The sequence below is a fragment of the Halichoerus grypus genome, chromosome 13 (assembly GCF_964656455.1).
Source record: "Halichoerus grypus chromosome 13, mHalGry1.hap1.1, whole genome shotgun sequence".
Classification (NCBI taxonomy): domain Eukaryota; kingdom Metazoa; phylum Chordata; class Mammalia; order Carnivora; family Phocidae; genus Halichoerus; species Halichoerus grypus.
The window spans coordinates 5,774,736-5,792,301 of record NC_135724.1 but is presented as its reverse complement, the minus strand read 5'-3'; the positions used below and the strand labels follow the sequence as shown (position 1 = coordinate 5,792,301).

Here is a 17,566-nt window from a genome sequence, read left to right as displayed (position 1 = left end):
AATTTATAATTCTGTTTTCTGCTCACTGTTACATTTTGTGTCTACATCTGTGACTATAAAGAGAGCAAAAAAATAACTTTTCAAAGAATTGACCAATGTAAAATGGCATGCTTCAGACTTTGGAGAGGTGGTAGAAGTTGGGGACAAACCAGAATATATTGAACTGCACAATTACTAGGAATATAAAGCAGTGGTTTAACTACATAATCGTACTGGTGCAGAAATAATTTTCTGGAGACCAACCCTAGACCCTCGTAAATGACGTTAAGTCTGAAGCAGGTAGAGTTTATTATTCCTACCTCTGAGGAAAGCATATTAAGAGGGCATTTACTTCTTTATAATGCACAAGGAAGTACAGAACCAGAGGCCACAATAAAATAATGTGAGGTATTGAGTGTCTGATATTGGTCACCCATGTCTGGTATTTCTAAGACACTGTTGGATTTATCCAGGTGATATTAGTCAGTTAAAGAAATTTGTAGTACAATTTAAACAACTCATTAATAAAATGAATCAGGATAAATCTATGTTAACAAAGGACCTCAGATTTATGAAACAAGATTATTTATAAAAACACATCTCTGGCTATTTTTACAATATATTTTACTTTGCTACTTTTTTCAACCTTTAAGAGAGGAATGGGAAATATTAATTAAATGGATAAGAGATTTATAATAAATTCCAGTCCTGATTCTTCTATTCTTCATCTGTTTCACAATTTGCTGGCTGAGCCCTCTGTGCCATAGTGTGACAGTTAGAAACAAGCAAAGGGAAGAAAGAATCATAAATAGACATGATATCAACACTAACTCACTTCAGTGAAGTTGGAAAAACCTAAAACTCACTTTTCAAATCATATACATTTAGGATTCAGAGAATTTTACAGATTTTATTTATTTAACCTCCCTCCAGAGCTGGAATCTGACAGGACTCATTTTCATCACTGAAATATACAAACTTTATAATAAGATAAAATGCTATTTATTTTACCCCCGAAACATCAATAAATTATTTGCCATTACTTTAATTAAGGTAACAGGAACCAGTATCATATTTTGTCATTTATTATAATATTTGGAGGTCGAGGAAAATCCATTCATGGGATTTTTTTTAAAAGCTATCAAATTTGAGGAAAACCCAAATTCCTAAGGGAAAAAACAAAGAAGTTGATGCAACAGCTGACGTGAATATTCACTCAGTTTTTGTCAAAGACCTAACTTTATTAAACACCAGGAATAACAGTTTATGGAGTCAGACCCATTGAAATATTTTTAGTGGGAAAAAAATGGTGCAAAACAGAAAAGCCAACATTTCCACAATGTGGATTGTTCTCCTTTAAAAGTCCATTTATCTCCAGTTACGTTTATAGCCACATTTTAATTATCTGACCAAATGAAAGTGAATTATGGAAGATCAACATCACATATCTCTACTTTGCAATATGATGCATAGGAAGTGCATGTATATAAAATCAGGTACAAAAAAAATTGCATTTCCAAATCAACACACCAATCTTGAATTAGGCAACTGAAATGCACTTGGACAAAAGTAAAAGGCTGAAAGCAGGGCTTCACACGTGTTGCATAGACTCATGATATGTCTCCCAGTTTTTGAAAGTGAATTCAAAAATAAATAAATAAAAGGAAAACAGCTATTTTCAAATTAACTAACATAGTGTGTAATTATGTTTTTGGAGAACATCTTGTGGAATTAATAAAGCACTTGTGTAAGTCATATTTGAATTCACTTTATCAAAAAATATGATTATTTATTAAAATAACTTGATTTGAAACATCCTGAAACATCTTGTACATCTTGAAACATCTCATTCCTTAACTACAATGTGTCTCCCCATTTGAATGTAAACCAAAGGTTGATATTCAGGTGATAGGATCTGATGTGCCAGTAAATAGGAGTTTTTAATATACGGATAAACGTCAGTCCTGGCTTTTAAAGAGCCTCCTCCAGAGGCCTCCCAGGTATCGTGGAGTCCTATACTTTCAAGATCCAGCATCTAGAGTTATCTTGAGGGCCAACAGGAAGCCCCAGGTCCCTGCCTGCACATCATCACCACCTTCTCTTATGATTCGTCAATGGCCATTGTTAAATATTGTTAGTATGACCACTGAGGAGACCTAGTCTTCATTTGAAATATTTGTGTTTTCCCATGGAGTTGTTGTGTATTAAATATACGTAAGAAATCCATCTTTATCATCTTACTTAGTGTGGTTGGACTTTTTGTGTTGTTTCATTAGCGGATTTCTGGTGCAAACATCTTTTAAGCATGGAACCAGCAGATCAGAAGAATTCTGCATATTTAGGGAGAACTGCCTGTGGACAGCTATAGGGCAAGTGAATGGCAAAGTGGTTCACCTAATTTATTTTCCTTTTTTTTTTTTTTGCTGTTATAAATAAGTCTTGACATGAATATCATACTTTTTTGAGATTATTCATTCAAATTGTAAAGGGTCCTATGAAGATTTCTAAATAGGGAAAGTAAAATATGACTAATCACTTCAAAAATAATCTGTGGATGCATTAAATTTGAATTAAAGGACATAAGAGTTGGCATGCAATTAAATAAATCGGTAAAGCCAAATACTAAAGACTAAATTATGACATAAGCAGTGTATATAAAATCTGTAGCAAAACAACAGAAATAATCTTTCTTTATCAAGTTCAATATGTATTTTTTCTATTCATCAGTTTATCACATTCATGGAAGTGATTATTTATGCATGTTGACATTTTTTCGATATAGGTTATTCAGAATTGCTATGATAATTCTTTAATGTTTCTATCATAAAATTTTATTTTCTTTCCCATTTATTTGTTTTTGTAGCATATATGAAATTGAATTCCTAACAGAGATGTATGCAAGTAATTCATCTATGGGTTTGTAAAGCCTGCTTGAGTCACAAAGTTTTAACTGTGATAGACCAGACTAGTTTACTATTTGAAGGACAGACTTCTGTAGAATTCAGCAATTCTGGAGATGGTGGTAAGTGGATTTATAGTAATTCTGATTTTTAAAATTTATTTTCTAAGAATACACATTGAATATTTAAAAAGTACCCATTTATTAAATCAAACCTTAGAGAGTGTGTATATGATTCAACGGCAATTAAATATATTATAGGATTTCACTTTATTTATATTAAACACATCATGATTAGTAAGCTTTCAGGTATTATATGTGTGCCTGAGTATGAGAACAACTCAGAATGGCATAATTTGGGTCATAAAAGGGCCTGTGATTTTAAAGCATTTAAAAAGATTTTCCTATTCTAAAATGAGAACATATTCCATAAAATTTGAGAGATCAAATTTAGAGAAGTAAGCCTCAATACTAAAAGACATCCTAGAGCCTAACAGGTAGAAAGAGTTGATATAAAGTGTGCAGTTATGTAAGTCAGGTTTGTTTTTTTTTTATCACTCTAATAGAAGAAAACATTTTTCTTAACTCAAGTTAGGAAATTATTATACATTTTTATATATCTTTATATAAAAAGTTACAAGTAGCAAGCATATGACACAACGAAATGGAAGCGTAACAGCAGTATTTGAGAATGCATGCTTTTTACAATGTGTCTAATAAAAAGGATATTTTTCCAATTCAAATATCCAGTACTGACATGCAGGGTATTTTCTCAAACTGTCAATTCAGTCATATTGCTAAGTGCTTAATCAAAAAACATTTCTATTGACGGGTATGAATGGTAAAATACCTGATTTCAAAAACTCTTTCTGAAACTTAGTATCTTCCTTTGATATAAAACAAAAAGGAAATTGGGGATATTTGGGAAAGACAAAAAAAAATGAGATGTTTCTTATTGCAATCTAGTTGTTTTTACTCATGACTCTTGGCTGCATTTAATCATAATACAACAATAGGTGTTTATAGTCCATAAAACCTCTAGCTGGTGCTTCCATGGTCCATATTTTCACTTCTTAACTGTAGCATGTTCAAAATCCCTCAGGAACGCACTATTCTCAAGCAGTCTATCTAATGAAAACAATGTACATGTAACACAAAGTTCATCCAAAATCGTGTTGTTCACATATCACACAACGTACAATTATACAACAAGAACGTAAAACAACATAGAAACAAAGTGAAACTAACAGTAAAAAGAAAAAGTGGGATAGTCTTAATCAGGAACTAATTTCTTCTTCAAGTTTCCAGTAAATCTCAAAATGTATTTAAAAACTAAGGAGCACTTGGTGGCCAGCAACCAAATTACGAAATGAACATATCATTGTGCGGCGGGGATGTCTTGCCGAAGGGATAACAAATGTCTGTAATTCTTAAGTTTGGATAAAGGCAGTGGAATGAATTTAGAAATATGTCCACTTTTCACAATTCACTATAGAATTTTCGTTTCACAGTCCCCATGTTTGTATAAATAGTTCTTCTCTGAAAATAAAACACAGTTAAAACATTTTCTCCCAATGAAAAACACATACAAATACACCAATTTATCAAGGTAATATAGAGCATGGAAATGCATTCACCTAATTCAAGAATAGTTGATAAGCTTGAAGTGTTTTGAAGAGTTTAGCTGTCAAGTAAATTTAATTGGAGACAAATTAGTCTAATATAGATATAGATTATCAAGTCCTAAAAGTAAAGCTCTCATGGTATTTGATTGCAAAATAGATGTACACATAGACAACTAGTATTTATGGAACATTTTACATTGTTAAGCATTCAAATTTGATATCATAGAATTTGGCATAACATGCTGCATTTAATTTTCATGAAATAAGCTACATATTCATGCAAAAATAAAGAGTGCACAGATTGTATAAGTACCACCAAATAGTTAGTGTGAGTCTGAGTAGAATATTGCCAAATTAAATAAGAAAATTACCAGCTTTATATGTTGACTTCAGTTATATTGAGACAATATTCAATTGTTTTTGTTATGAAAAACTTGCATCTCTTCTGATATTTTTGAAAAGAGTTTACTAGTTTTTCGTATTTTAACCTTAAAACATGTAAAATTTAACTTGCTAATTTAACATTCTTTTTTAAAATAACATTCTAGTACAATGCCTGATGGTAAGAATATGAACATTTATTTTAAAGATATGTATGCTAAAAATCATCACTCCATCAGCATTGAATCCAGTATATTTCTGATTATGAAATATTATGAAACACTTATCTCAAGAGATTATGAATAAATAGCACATTCCCTAAAAAAATCTACAAGACAATTGCAACAAAACAAAACAAAACAGAGTACAACAAGGTGGGAGAAGGAACCAAGGGCGTTCGCTTACCTTGAATTTTCTTTTTAGACCCTAGTTGTGTTGTGTTCAGATTCAGGTTTGCTTAGAGACCCAATGAGGCGGAACCTGGAATGTTACGGCTATTTCATTCAACAAAGTAATATTTGCACAAAAAGTAAATATGCATACAAATATTTACGTAAGAGCATTCCTAAAAATTCGTCAAACTGTGGAAATAGATTTTTTCCATCAGCATGAAAAATATTAAATCAACTGAAAATATTTTAGGTTTTGAGGGTGCATAATGAATTGAGAAAGTATGTGCATTTATAAAACAAACTAAATGCTAGTAAACATGCAAAACAAAACATACGTATTTTGGATTTGGGGGTTTAAAATAGGTTTTTTTTCTAAATTAAATTTTCTTTCCCCAAAATTTTTACCAATTTTAGGGCTAATAATACGATACAGGTAATATTATCTTTATGTTAAAAGGAAAATGAATCAAATGTTTCTACTATTTTTTCTACATTTAAATATAAATGTTTAGTATTTTAGCATACCATACCATTATATGCAATTTGTAATGTAAGTATCATGTGATATGTGGAAAAAAGGATTTCAGTATTTTCATTTTCATACAAAAATATAATACATTATATTGCAAAATATGTTATTTTTACATTAAAATTATTCAATGATATGGGTTAACCATCTTGGTAAGGCAGTTATTTCCAAATATCATTTCATATCTGAAAATATATTGAGTATTGATGAGAGCAAAATTCATGACTACGTGGAAGCAAATTAGCAATACAAATTTATAATATAAATTAAAACCATAATTTTTGTAGAAATAAATACTATATATGTATAGAAATAAATGAAATCTCTTTGGTCTGTGTGTGCTCACACACAAACACCCATGTATATAAACAGGATTTAAGAAGGGTATGGATAGCACCAAAAAAGAAAAGGGAGAGGAAAAACTTGAGACACTATGGTTTAAATCATTAATAAAAAGAGAAATTGAAATATGAAGATCAACTAGAACACAATATTCTGGAGGCATTACAGTCCTCAGGTTATAGGTGTCATCAAAAAATCTATCGATACTGACCGCTGGATGGCTTTGTCATGTCGGGACAGCCTGTGACTCGTCGTGGGCACCTCCTCGATCTCGTCGATGTCACAGGCATCTGCGGCATCTTGCGAGTAGTTGTGTTTCATGACAAGGATATTTCTTCTGTTCATGGGCGGGATCAGGGGTTTGATGGGCTGCGGGGGCATCTCTGTCAGGACAGAAGCATCTCTTGTGCTGAGGTTACTGCGGCTGCCTTTCGTACTGGACACTTGTGACCCACAGTGATGGTCGTGAACGCATTTGGAAGAGGATCTCCGCAGTTTATGGTAGTTTTCAAAGTCATCTGCCACATCTGCAAAGTCAGCTGTGGCTCCCGTCCCTCTTAGAGTACACAACTCATAGTGAGGAGGTTCAAACACCTCCTGGAAAACTGTCTGGTCAAAGTCCGATTTCCTTTGGACATATTTTTTACGAGGCTGTTTGATCTGCACAATGACAGAGATGATAATAAGGATGATCACAATGCAGGAAGTCACACCAATGACGGTCCCACTGGTGTTGGTGAGCTGGTCCAGCAGGCTGGCTTTCCTCTTCTCTACAGGTCCGGAGAGTGAAAACAACAAACAAAACAAGAAACAATCCACCACGCATTAATATGGTAGTCAAAGCTCATAAAAAGGAGTACACTGAGCAGAGAATTGGTACAGGCTTAAAGTAACATGAACAAATCTCTAAAAATAAACAAGAAGTGTCCCTTTTCACAAGGGCCCTATCTTCTAGCCTTCGAGACAGACCTCCCATTGCCCCGCATCCCTACTTTCAACATACGTTTGAAAAAGTTCTTTCAAGACCTTTAGCATGACATTTGGAAATAAATTAATAATGTTAAAAACAGTAAATTATTTTTCTCCTCATAAGTATAAGAAAACATCCAAAACTCGATGAGCGGGAACACGACCTTACCTATATTGTTTTGAATTTATTCCTGACTTAAATAACTGAACTCACAGTAATACCAATATTCTGATACCAAAAGGTAATTAAATTTCATGACAGACACTTCTGGAATGGTGTATGCGTCTGTCTGTGGGCCCTTTCCCCAATGAAAAAACCACAACTGGTAAAAATGATTAAAAATTGATAGATAGATAGATAGATAGATAGATAGATAGATAGATAGATATAGATATAGTTTCTGGAAATTGTCCTAATGGAAAGAGCAAATGGAAGTACATCTATTCAAGAAAATTTACTAAATTTCTTTAAGAACAGTGAGAGTCTGTCCTTTAAACCCGTCCCCCGACCCCCACCCCAATTCGTCATGATGGAAGCTTACTTAGGGAGGTTTCAGACAATGGCATGGGCTTCCTCTCCCTAACACTCCCCACCTAGAGCTACAGTACCTCCCCAAGTGGAGCAAACCACAAGCATTTCTCACCACCCCCTGAATCCATAGTGCAGGTAGGTACTCCATTCTAGGCAGGAGATGATGAGTTACCAAGGGCTCCATTCCTCCTCCCAGCCCCCATTGGTAGGATGGAAACTCTACACCAGGTGCAGCAGGCTGAGAATGCGTGTCTCTGATCACCCTTGCCCAAGCTCACTCATACAGTCGATCTGCCCAAAGAGGCAAGCTGAGAAGACCAGAAGTTACCACCCTCATCCAGTACCCTATTCATAAAGTAGGGGTGTTACTCCAAGAAAAGTCAGTCATTATCCCTGCCTCCTTTCAGCACCTAGAGCAGTAATGCAAATGTTTTGCCCATGAAGGGAGGCAGGCCACAAGAACAGAAAGCACTGTAGCTTTCCCCAAAGAAAGTTACATTTTTTGGAACGGTGTGGAGAAGTTCAAGCCTGAGGAAATCTCAAAACAACAGACATTTTCTGGTAAGCAATTAAGAAGAGACTGTCAAGCTCCTTAGTACCAACAAGCCAGACCTTAGAACAGGTAGAAGTTTAACATAAAATACAGGAAAATAACAGGTAAAGAAAGCTCTCTTAGTTTAGAACAAATCACAAAAGCTAGACTCAAAGACTAACTCCTAACGGAATTGAATTTAATTGGATCAGACCTTGGAAAAATTTATACTCCTGGGAACTGTCCAAAATAACAGAACAATTATTCAGCAATTAGTAGAGACTAATAGGTGGGTGTGATATCAACAAAGACGGACAGATAAACAGGACAGGAGAAGGCTGGTCAGAGAGCGCTTTACTAAACCATGACCATCCGAGGTTATGGTATGCTTGCCCACAGCATGGTCTCCATGCAGCAACATCAGGGACAGACATCACTGAAACAGGCCAGCCAAGTCTACACTTACAAACACAAAAACGAACAAACAAACAAAAAATGATAGCAGCAACAAGCCCCGGGGAGGGAGGAACTAGTATCCAGAATTGCTACAATGTATTATCTAACATGAAGTTTCCAACAAAATATCCCAAGGCATGTAAACAAACAGGAGAATGCAATTCATACACTAGGGGGAAAAAGCCTTGGAGAGGGCCAGACATCAAACTTAGCAGACAATGATTTCAAAGCAGCTGTTATAAACATGTTCAAGGAACTAAAGGAAACAATGGTTAAAGAAGTAAAGAAAAATAGAAGGATAAGGCCTTATCACGTGCAGAATAGCAACGAAGAAACAAAAATTACAAAAAAGGAAAAAGTGAAAAATCTATGAATGGCACAGTCACTGACATAAAAACTTCATTTGAGTGACTCAGCAGTACATTTCAGCTGGAAGAGGAAAATAACAGCAAACTTGCAGAGAAATGAAGGAAAATTATGCAATCTGAAGAAGACTAAGATAAAAAGATGCAGAAAAATGAACAGAGCCTCAGAAAAATGAGGCAAACCATCAATGGCACCAACATAATGGATGAGCATATAAGGAGAGAAAGTAACAGAAAAATATTCAAATAAATAAATAAATAAAAGGTGAAAACTTCCTAAATTTGATGAACAAATTTCACATCTAAAAATGTCAACAAATTCCAAATAAGACAAATGAAATGATACCCACACTCTGACATAAAAGATTAAAAATGTTGCAAAAGAAAATCTTGACAGCAAGGGAAAAATAACTCCTCACATAGAAAGGAACCCCAATCAGATTAACAGCTGATTTATCATCAGAAATTTTGGAGGCCAGAAGACAGAGGCATGACATATTCAAAATGCTGCAGGCAAAAAAAAACAGAACAAAAACCATTGATCGAAAACCTAATATCCAGCATGACTAACTTTCAAAAATGGGGACAAAATAGACATTTCCAGATAAACAAAAATAAAGATAATTTAATGCTGAAAGAAATGCCTTAAAAGAAATATTAAAAGAAATTCTTGGGATTGAAAGTAAGTGACTTTAGACAGTAATTCAAACCTAAATGAAAAAATTAAATAGACAGTAAATTAAAGAGGCAAATAAATATTGTCAATAAAGGCAATTATACACATAATTACAAAGGACTGTTTAGTTGCATATATCTTCAGCATTCTTCCCTTAACTTTTTAAAAGAGTAATGTCATATGTATAAAATTGTATTGTTGGGCCTATAACTTAAAGAAATATTATATATTTGGTATTAACAATACAAGTGGGGTAGGTAGGAGCAAAACTGTCCTGGAATAAGGAAGTGACATCAGATGGGACTGTGAATCCACAAAACAGAGGAAGAGAATCAGAAATGGTAAAGAAGAAGGGTTATATAATGGACTACATGAATATACACTTGCTCTAAAATTATATAAAGTAATAATTACAGCAATGTATTCTTTGATTAGTAACATATATAAAAATAATATGGAAAAAAGTAATAGGTAAAAAGAAAGAGAGAACAGAGCTATATTAAAATAATGTTACTAGGATTAAATTAGTATAAATCTGAAATACGTTTTGAGAAGTTAGACCGTATATTGTAAGCCCTAAAATAACCATTAAGAAAATAACTCAAAAGATACATTAAAAATCACTAAAGGAATTAAAATGTTACAGTAGAATGTATTCACTCCTTGCAAAAGAGGCCAATAAAGGAAGAAAAGAGGAACAAAAATACATGGGACATAGAGGGGAAAAGAAGTAAAGTGGCACATGTAAATCCAACTATACATCAATATCAGCATCAAATATGAGTGGATTAAACAATCCAATGAAAAGGCAAATATTTTCAGACTGGATCAAAAAATAAGATCCAACTATATACTGTCTACAGAAGACATACTCTATATTCAAAGATACAGATGGACCGAAAGCAAACGGATAGAAAAAGACTGAACAAACTGCATTTAGAAGAAAGTCGGAGTGGATGTGCTAAAATTAGACAAAATAAAGCAAAAAGTTATTAAAAATAAGGAGATAGTTTTATAATGATCAATGAGAGGGCCAAGCCATCAGAAAAATACAATCTTAAACATATATGGACCTAACAACTAAGCTCAAAAATACATAAAATGAAAATTTACAGAAGTGAAGAAAGAGGCAGAAAATTCAACCATAACAGTTGGAGAATTCAAGAGGTACTTTCAAAAAATAGATAAAACACGGTAGAAAATGAGAACAGAAACAGAAGACTTGAACAATGCTGTAAACCTACACCTCTAGAACAATCCACCTAACCATAGCAGCAAGCATTCTTTTCAAGGGCACATAGGGCATTTTTTAGGATACACCATATGTTAGTCCATAGAACTAACTCCAATAAACTGCAGGCAGAACTTGTTACATTGCACTTCACCTTGTTGCACTTCACAGATACTGTGTTTTTTAACAATTGAAGGTTTGTGGCAACCCTGCACCGAGCAAGTCTATCAGCACCCTTTTTCCAACAGCATTTGCTCACTTTGTGTCTCTGTGTCACATTTTGATAATTCTTGCAATATTCCAAACTTTTTCATTATTAATATATTTGTTATGGTGATCTGTGACCAGAGATTTTGACTTGCTGAAAGGGTTCGTGGTGGTTAGCACTTTTAGCAATATTTTTTAATTAAGCTATACGGTACATTGCTTCTAAGGACATACTGTATCACACCCTTAATAGATGACAGTATAGCATAAAAATCTTTTAGATCTGCTAGGAAACCAAAAAATTCATCTGACTCACTTTATTGTGATATTAGCTTTATTTTGGTGGTCTGGAATTAAACCCACAGTGAGATGAGCCTGTCACAATGATTGAAATGGTAAAGGTGTGTTCCCCTCTCAAAAGAGAATGAATTTGAAATCAAAACAGTGGTCTTGCCATCTGGAGAAGATAAACATGGAAGCTCATAAAGCATATCCATTCACATTCTCTTCACTCCTCTCTTATGTCAACTGGTCCTTATATGTGGGAACAAATCCCATTGGGCAAATAAAGCTTATGACTACCAATCAGTAACAGTGCCGACGTAAGATTCTACTACACAAATTACTTAATCTCCAATCCATTCAGAAGTGGTTCCTTGAATAATCACCTACTCCCACCATCAAACTAATCAAGGCTGCATACGCCTTTCTCCTTGACCATGAACCATGGCTACTTGTCAATGCGTCTTGGCTTCTAGCCACAGAAGACATTTTAATAGACAATACTGGACTTTAAGCACGAAAGAGTTAATTGCCTGTTCCTTTCCCTTTGCGAATCAGTTAATATTGAATCTGAATAAGAGAATATGCTTGGCATTTTTCAACTTAACTAAAACATGCAACATTCATAACCGAGCCACGGATCGCTATCTACATAAACAAACCTTTGTGTCCAGGCTAGAGAAGGGAGCTGGGGCACTGGAAGCTATTTTCACTGGAAATGAAGAAAAGCATTTTGGTAGCAAAACTCAAGTCAAGTTAAGTGGCTGGAAGTGGCTGGAAGTACCTGAAAGCACAAATGTTCCTTCAATGCACTTTCCCTCTAGAGTATGTGCACACAGTCCAATGAAGACAGACTGGAATAAATGAGCGGTGCAGGCAGCAGGTCTGATAGGAAAAACACTGCACTAAAAGCTTCATTGCCTCTCCATGGCTCTGCAGGCTCTAATAAGATGTCTTTAATGAGCATTCAAGTGTTAAAGATTCTCTACTATACATTAATGAGTAAGGAAACTTCTGGCAAAAGCAAAGAAAGACATTTACACATGAATTACAAAATATACAAGAGGTTCTACAAAGCCCATATACACATCAATTCTTCAGTCTGTCTGACACATCTCCACATCGTAATAAACCTCTTCCCACTCTACAAGCAGAGGACTTCTACAAATTTTTGATCATTACCTTTACAATGATTCTCGTCCCAAGGATACACACAGTTCTGGAGTCCATTGCAGACTAGTGTATTGTTAATACACATGTTACTATGGCAGAAGAATGTATTGCCTTCACAGGGAGCTAAAAATAAGAAGAAAAGGAAAACGAAGAAAAAAGTTAGACCTGATATTCAGTAGTAAATCACTCATATTACAAATCTAAAAACAAAAAGATTAGCATGATAATTTTCCATCAAATTGAGATAAATGACCCGACATTCCGTTCTCAGAAGTGTTGCCATTTGGTAATTATTTCTTGCGTTGCTAACAGAGCTGGCACTTCTCTAGACGTGCTCAGTTTATAAAACTGGCACAGGAGGGTTTCCATCATAAAAATGAAGTACATTATCTATATGGGTTCTTTTTTTTTTTTTTTTGACTTGGTGCATTCATTTAACCAAAACTAAGTGCCTACCACATGCACAACATTATGCTTTACACTGAAATGCTGTCTGTACAAATATAGTTGTACTGTGCAAAAAGTCTTAAGTAAATTAACATTGAAATAATTTTATAAAGCATGGGCTTACAAAATACTAATGAAGAAAGTATATATTAAACAAATCCCTATAGCATTATTTAAGCATATGAACAAAACAAAGAATGTCATGGAAATTCAGAACAAGGGAAAATTAATCCTGAACAACATAAGAAAAATATATATTATTCTCATCAACATTTAACATATACATGTTGATGAAATTAGCCTACTTTTCATGTGTTTCACATGTCCTAGTAACTTTAGGTATGGTGGTCCATGATCTCCAGATTAGGATGTACATTCAGGACACTGGGAGGAAAAGTAAGAACCCACGGAGGTATCCAATACATAGATATGAGAAATAGTGAAGAGTTTACTATAGCAAAATATAACGGTAGATATGACTTCAATATTAGGAAAATACATTTCTTTCATTATCAGAGTAATAGGATGTTTAGAATAATCACTCTATAGTAATACTGCATTACTCATGATAGTTTATAGATCACGCTTTAAAGCTAACTTTTGTTTTTGCCTTCATAATGATCTCACTTATCTTAGAAAATATGATTTTAGCGTTTCATTTATTTTTCTCAACAATAGTTCTAAAACCCTTTTAAGGATAGCATTCTAGAAAAACATATTCGATACAAAACACATCATTTACAGTGGTGAGTTAATCGATCAGTAAAGAATTATTAATGATCAGTACCATCTAAATGCCAGTCATGTTGTAATGACTTTTTCACCTTCACGACTATATATCATGGGTATTTTAAAAAGTTACCTTCTTTAAATGTATTTGCTATATTAACCAAAATTTCAGGCAAATAATTTGCATAAGGCAACTTAGTATATTTTAACACGCCTAGAGAAATCCTAACAACAGTAACAACAACAAAACAAAAACACTCAAGTCTTGAAAATAAAAAATTAAAAAAAAATAAAAAAAAGATACAGCTAACTCAAGCAAAGTGATTCCTTCTGGCTCTCCACAGCCCTCCCTCCACCCTCCCCACCTCCCCCTCCCCCCCTACCCCCCCCCCCCCCCCCCCCCCCCCCCCCGCTTCCCAGAAGAACAATTCCTTCTTCCCTTGGCTTGGTTTGCCTTTAGGTCCCTGGCTAAAGATTTAAAAATATGCGGTGGTCATTTTAGAAAAAAAAAAAAAAAAACATATTGTAGAGTAGAAAATATGCAGTAGTCATTTTGAAAAGAAAGTATCATGCTTAACATGGGCTAGTGACTTGTTAAGCATTATATAAGCCTTTTAAAATGTAAAATTTAATGATCTGCTATATGATTGCAAAATTCTGCTCTTTAGTAAGGAAAGAACTTTACATTTCTGTAGTCAACCATAATGGCTTTTGCAGAACCGATATGGTCTGTTAAGCAGATAATGAATGTTGTCAAAATGTGTACACAGAACAAGAAGGAGTTTTCTGCAAATGGAATAGCTGCAAAATGCCTTAGTAAAAAAACATAAAAAATATGTTTGCCCTAATAGATTGCGGTGGTTCTGAAAACACAGTTATCCATCAAGTCAAAAATACCTTTACGAGAGCATAAATATTTATTGCCCTTCCAGAATGAGTTGGAAAAATTGCTACAATTACTATTAAATAGGATGGGTTAGTTTTGAAATTTTAAGTATATAAATAAAAATGATATCACATTCTGTAATTGAATGAAATACAAGAGAATATTGGTAAGAGCACTGAAACTTGAATTCTGAATTCTCCAAATGGGATTTTGTTTCTAGTTCTACTGCTTAGTAGTTGTGAACGTGTCTTATAAACTACAGATCAGTGTGCTGGTATCAGCTATGGTTAAATATTGGTGGTCTGACTGGTATCGTAACAGGTAATCAGGACTGTCAAGAAATCACATTCCTGACACACTTCTTTACATCAACTGATCAGGCAAATGTGCCAGTTAATCAGCTCACTTTTAAAAATTATTATTATTCCAGGTATTATTCCATCTCTTTCTTCTTACTTTTGCCAGAATTTACAGAATTGCTATGCAAATGATAAAAATAAACAAGCAAATCCTGCAATGGCTAAGAAAAAAATGTATAACAACTTATATTGGGTTCTGAATGTTCTTGCTCTTGTATGTCTGAAGATTTCTCTCATGTAAATGCAGATGGGCAATGGTTCATTAAAGATTCTTATTTCTATCTCCTGCTGAAAAGATAAAATGGCACCTTCCTGCCTCCCAAAGCAAGCTACATTATTAGCGTGTTTCAAGGATGTCTGGACACATTCTACAGACCGACATTATTTCCCCGTGACCCTCAGCACATTCCAGATATCTGTGGCTCAGAGGTCAAGTATGTTCCTCCCCTCTCTCTGTCTTGCAATATCCATTCTCCACTCTGCTACCCAAATTGTATCAGCACTGTGCTATCTTCGCAGTTTTGAAATATTATTCCAAGCTACCAAGAAAATTATCTTTTTCTTAAATCCTATTATACTTACAATTTTAAGAAGAGCTTAGCACTTAGCATATGCTTATCATCTTTCCCCACATGTTCTTTGAGGCTAAGGGCATGCCTCTGAAAAATGTCCATTTTTAATCTCTTATATGGTTTCACATTTCTAGGCTTATAGTAAATATTCAACAGATACTTTTAATTGATTACTGTCCCTGAGCAAAAGGTTAACTCTGGGGGTGCCTGGGTGGTTCAGTTGGTTAAGTCTGACTCTTGATTTGGGCTCAGGTCATGATCTTGGGGTCATGGGATTGAGCCCCGTGTCAGCCTCCATGCTCAGCATGGAGTCTGCTTGTCCCTCTCCCTCTGCTCCTCCCCCTGCTCTCTCTCTCTCTCTCTCTCTCAAATACATAAATAAAATCTTAAAAAAATAAAACAGGTTATTTCTGGCCAGGGTGCATACCTGAGTATCCCAGAATGCAGAAAACTAACAAGTATGTTTATTAGTGGAGAGCTAACCTTTAGTGCCATGGTCTTCAGGTACAATCCAATTTGTGATATTCTCAGAAACTACACCTCAGCATCATTTCCTTGGCTCTCTTACTATGGCAGAGAAAGACCCATTCTACCAGTTTGTGGAGGACTTGTTCTACTTAGAAATTCAATATGCATTGTCAAAAGCTCTTGCCTCTTAAAAACCAGCCTCCTTATTTCCTAAAACTATCTGGAAGAAACTCAAGTTAAGGGTAAGATTTACTCACAGTAACATGGCGGTCAAAGATGCAATACTCACAGTTCAGAGTACCTCACACGCAAAATTCCCAACATCAAGAGTCTACTTATTTCTGGAAGGAGGTTTTCTGTTGCTATCAGAATAGCAAATATGTCTTCATATTGACTTTTTAAAAACTAACTATATAGAAGAAACTATTTTCATGGCTTTTTTGTCTCTGAACTGTTTTTTGGTTTTTGTTTTTTTGAGAGAGAGGGAGAGAAAGAGAGACAGGGAGAGAATCGAGACAATCTTAAGCAGACTCCCCACTGAGCGCTGAGCCTGAAGCGGGACTCGATCTCACAACCCTGAGATCATGAGCTGAGCCAAAGTCAAGAGTCAGACGCTTAACTGGCTGAGCCACCCAGGCACCCCATCTCTGAACCATTTGCAAGTGTATTGAATTATCATGAGTGCAGCTATTGCAACCTCGCTTCGGTGGAAGGGCTTACTGAACATCACCATTTTATTATCTAGATACAATGATAAGTATTTCTTTTTAAGAAAAACACAGTAACTGAATGTAGTGAAATATTCTAGTCAGTCAAAAGAATGTCATGTGCGCAAACACAGCATTGCTCTTGATTTAAATCATTCAGGTGACAGAAAATGGATATTCTAACACCTCAAAATGGGTTTCACCTCACTGTTCCCTCCTCTTCCTGCACCAAAACATACCCTTTTGGGCAAAGCATTATTTTTTTTGGCTATGTAAGAGACTGCACGTTAGAATGAAGCTTAGTGTGTGTTTCTCCAGATACTTCATCTTGGGATGGCAGAGTCCTGACGACCCTACTGTGGGCAGAGCTGGGTCTCGGCTGCGAGGAGTGGTAATCCCTAAGGATAGATGGCTCCTTCCATGAACACCTACTCAGTTATCACATCTCTAAAATGGGAATAAGGATCATACTTACCTAAGTGACTCCATAATGCTGAGAACTGAGGAGAGTGCCAGCCTGTGGATGCAAGCATTATAGCTGAATCGCAAGCTGTTCCAGAAGGCGAGCGTTGCACGGGGGCTGTGGATCCAAAATGCTTGAGACTGAAACCTGGATCCATCCCTTCCAGGCTGTGCAAACTTGAGCCAATGTTCCTTAAAATCTCCCAGTTTCAGTTACATGTATTTAAGGGGGGCTAATCTTGACTACCACATACGGATGTGGCAATTAAAAGTGATCAATCTTTAAAAACTGTAACCAATATTGTCCGACGGTATAGGATAGACACATGTTAGCTGGTTTTGAATTATGATGATAATTACCCAAAA

General features: G+C 35.1%; 1 protein-coding gene across 6 annotated transcripts in view; it reads right to left on the bottom strand.

Moving 5' to 3' along the window:
• Positions 1–3,417: 3,417 nt before the first annotated feature.
• Positions 3,418–17,566, bottom strand: part of NETO1 (neuropilin and tolloid like 1) — a 107,161-nt gene continuing 93,012 nt past the window's right edge. For 2 of the 6 annotated variants that reach the window (XM_036102750.2, XM_036102759.2), the window contains exons 8-11: positions 12,580–12,693; positions 6,359–6,917; positions 5,290–5,364; positions 3,418–4,562 (exon numbers count right to left, since the gene is read on the bottom strand). In XM_036102750.2, the coding sequence (XP_035958643.1) occupies positions 5,304–5,364; positions 6,359–6,917; positions 12,580–12,693 (734 nt within the window). In that variant the 3' untranslated portion in view covers positions 3,418–4,562; positions 5,290–5,303. The remainder of the gene's footprint in view (positions 4,563–5,289; positions 5,365–6,358; positions 6,918–12,579; positions 12,694–17,566) is intronic. The other 4 variants (XR_004920618.2, XM_036102751.2, XM_036102752.2 and 1 more) reach the window with 4 other exon arrangements.